This window comes from Parasteatoda tepidariorum, chromosome 9 (genome assembly GCF_982258835.1).
Source record: "Parasteatoda tepidariorum strain Cologne lab strain chromosome 9, Ptep-v5.0, whole genome shotgun sequence".
Taxonomy (NCBI): domain Eukaryota; kingdom Metazoa; phylum Arthropoda; class Arachnida; order Araneae; family Theridiidae; genus Parasteatoda; species Parasteatoda tepidariorum.
Genome location: NC_141763.1, coordinates 96,111,681 through 96,114,739, shown reverse-complemented (window position 1 = coordinate 96,114,739; position 3,059 = coordinate 96,111,681). Strand labels below are relative to the sequence as shown.

The following is a 3,059-nucleotide window of genomic DNA, read 5'->3' as shown; positions in this document are numbered from 1 at the left end:
AATATTTTAAACTTCTTATCAATTAAAAGTTATGAATTCTATATTTATGTTTTATTTCAAAAATGCGCTTTGTTTGTATTTACCATTTTGGCAGAGGGACAATTTTCATTAGCTTTACTATCATTATACTATTACGATACTATGATAGATTTTACTTGCAATTTAAAAAAAAAAACAAAACAAAAAACAGACATGTAGATGTTTTCCCGGGGTTGTAGTTAAGAGTTTTACCTTTCGAGTTGATCCCATTCTGTGATTTTTTTTATTTTTTTTTTTTAGTTTCTAAGCAGCCAAAACTTGGCGATTATTCTGCCACAGATCAGGATATAAAATTCTCCCTATCAATAGTAAATAATGTTTTTAAACTTTATTTTTGTAGAAATGATGTGACACGTTTTTAGGAGATGTCCTCTACAGATTTGCAATGTTCTTGGAAGAGGCAGAAGCAACAAAAAAGATCACGCCTTGACCCTGTACCCATTCAAGATTATTGTCACTCAAAGAGAGTGGCAAATCGGACAGTGTTTAGCGAGGAGGATGCGGAGAACATCAGACTAAAGTATGCCTCACTTCTCCCAACTTCTATTATGGAAAAAAGTTATTACAGAAAACGACAAGTTGGAAATGGTTATGTAACGTATGTACTTTTTTTTTATTTTTGTGTGTGTTTATGTCCTCTAATATTGTCCTATATTTATTAATATTGCCTTCTAATATCTCATTTATCAGTGGAAATTGCATGTTTTCAAACGTAAATGTTATTGAAGACATAATAGGACACTTATGTCGCTTTTCAATTTATAAACTGTTATTATTATTATTTTTTCTTTATAAATAGAGGGTTAAATACAATTTCCAAAAATGGTGTAACTTCAACATTTTTTTATTACTTATCAATTAATGTTCAATATTCTATTGGTATATATATGTTCCCATTTCAGTTTTATTTGTTTGCCCGGACCGAGAGGCAGTTTTATGTAAATAAGCTTCTGGTTCACTTTTTTTTTTATAATTTGTGGCTTATTTGGTTTATTGTGGCTTATTTGTTGCTAAATTTTAACCACTTTTTGTTTCAAGTACTAATGAAAGAAATCCTATTGTTCTACACATAGGAAAATACTTTACTGTATATATTACTATCTGATGTGAGTAAGAGGATTCACATTCACTCGGTGCTTGTGTGAAACTTAGTTGACCCGAAGTTTAAGCATTTAAAAAATGACTTGTGTAGTTAATAAATTCCCATATTTTAATGCTACTATGGATATTTAATTGTTTTAGTTATTGTTCATAAAATATTCATACTATATAAATTTAAAAACTTCAATTTTGACTTATTTAAAAGAAAAATTTTTTTTCTCAATGAGCATGTTCTTATAACCAATTACATAATCTTGCCATTCTCGTCAGTTTTATTGATTTTTAACATCTTGTATGCAATTAAAATATAGCTTATCAGAATGGCTACTTTCCTTATGTTACAAAATAGATATTAATGTTGCATATCGTTTTCTACCCTTTAATTTTAGAAATGAACCAACCTCCTCTACTGCATTAAGCCCCTCGGAAATGCTCCTCTCCAGTATTTTTCACCGCCAAGTTATAACTGACGAAGAAGTTGCTGCACTGAAAATTGATGATGTAGCAGATAAAAGGCTATTTGAATGTTTCATTCAATTGGATTATGAAAAAGCAAAGGATCTGGCAGTTTCTACAGTGAGACAAGAAGATAAGAGATGGAAAGAGGAAAGGGCCAAGAGAATAACCGGTTCCATATGTTATGACTTATATACCTACACAAGCAACAAAAATCCTGACTGGGAAAGGAAGTTAAGCCTGTTTGCACCTTCTTTTAAAGGAAATCAAGCTACGAACTATGGTAAATATGTTAAATTTTTAGGACCACATTTTTTTTTCTTAATTAATGTGCCATCTAATCACTTGATTTATTGTTGCAGGTAAGGATCAGGAGAATGCTGTTGTTGCTGCATATGAATTGGCAGCAAAAAAAAACAGTTGTAAAGATTGGGTTAATTGTGCATCCACAAGTTGCTTGGATAGGATTTAGTCCAGATGGTTTTACAATGAATGGCTCTGAATTGACGTTGTTAGAGATCAAGTGTCCTCTCTTCAACAACAATCAAAATGAGTTAATTGCCTTAAAATATGATTCATCACATCTGACTCATACCCACTTTTTTGTTGTTGTAAATAACTTGAATTTTTTTACCCAAAATTACGCTCAATTTTGATTTATGCAGAATTAAATATAGTTGTAATTTTTACCCAGGTACCGACTACTCTGGAGGTTGTATTTATGACTTAAATTAAAATGTGAAACAATTTGTATAAACTTTAATCAGGGCCGTGTCTGAGTGAATGATGTGTGGGTGTTGAAAAAGATCCACCATTTCTTAAGATATGCGAAACAGTCAGAAAATCATTTTTAGGGTTCTTTAAAATGATTGGTTTTTATTTCAGACATTCCCAGAGTTTTCATTTTAACATTCTCAGTTCAATTTTGTTTTCCCACCTTTTTTGAAATAAAACGGTAAAGAGCTTTTAATAAAAATTATTTACGTGAGCTTTATAATTGTGAGAAATTTTTTTTCGATCTACTTAAAACACTCCTCTATAAGGCCTGGTTTCTTAGGACAGGACGCCGTCAGCTGGAAATCAGCGCTAACCTCTGATTGGTCCATTTACAATCTGCGGTCAACGTGACGTTAACCGCAGAAGCAATGTCGGACAACATCCAACAGCACATTGAAATCAGCCAAGATTTTGATTTTGACATTAAACATAGCTTCTTCATTAAACATAGCACTCTTCATTTAGCTCAGCTATAATATGTTTTTTCTTGAACAAAGTCATTATTTGTTCTCTAAAACACTGGTCGACAATAACAAAATCAATACAAATTCAAAATAAATATTTGTTTACGTTATTAACGCATGCGCAATGAGAGATAATGTCTGCGTTGGACCGACTGCTCACGCTGAGCTAACAAAAAAGTATTTTTTTGGCGTCAGCTCTACGTCAACTTTCCGCTGACGCCC

General features: G+C 31.9%; 1 protein-coding gene across 1 annotated transcript; it reads left to right on the top strand.

Annotated features, from left to right (window-relative positions):
- Nucleotides 1-272: 272 nt before the first annotated feature.
- On the top strand, nt 273-2,359 carry LOC147804372 (uncharacterized). Its single transcript, XM_087150698.1, has 3 exons — nt 273-637; nt 1,530-1,879; nt 1,959-2,359. The coding sequence occupies exons 1-3, from the start codon at nt 405-407 to the stop codon at nt 2,066-2,068; spliced, it is 693 nt and encodes a 230-aa protein (XP_087006824.1). The 5' UTR covers nt 273-404; the 3' UTR covers nt 2,069-2,359.
- The last annotated feature ends 700 nt before the right edge of the window (nt 2,360-3,059 follow it).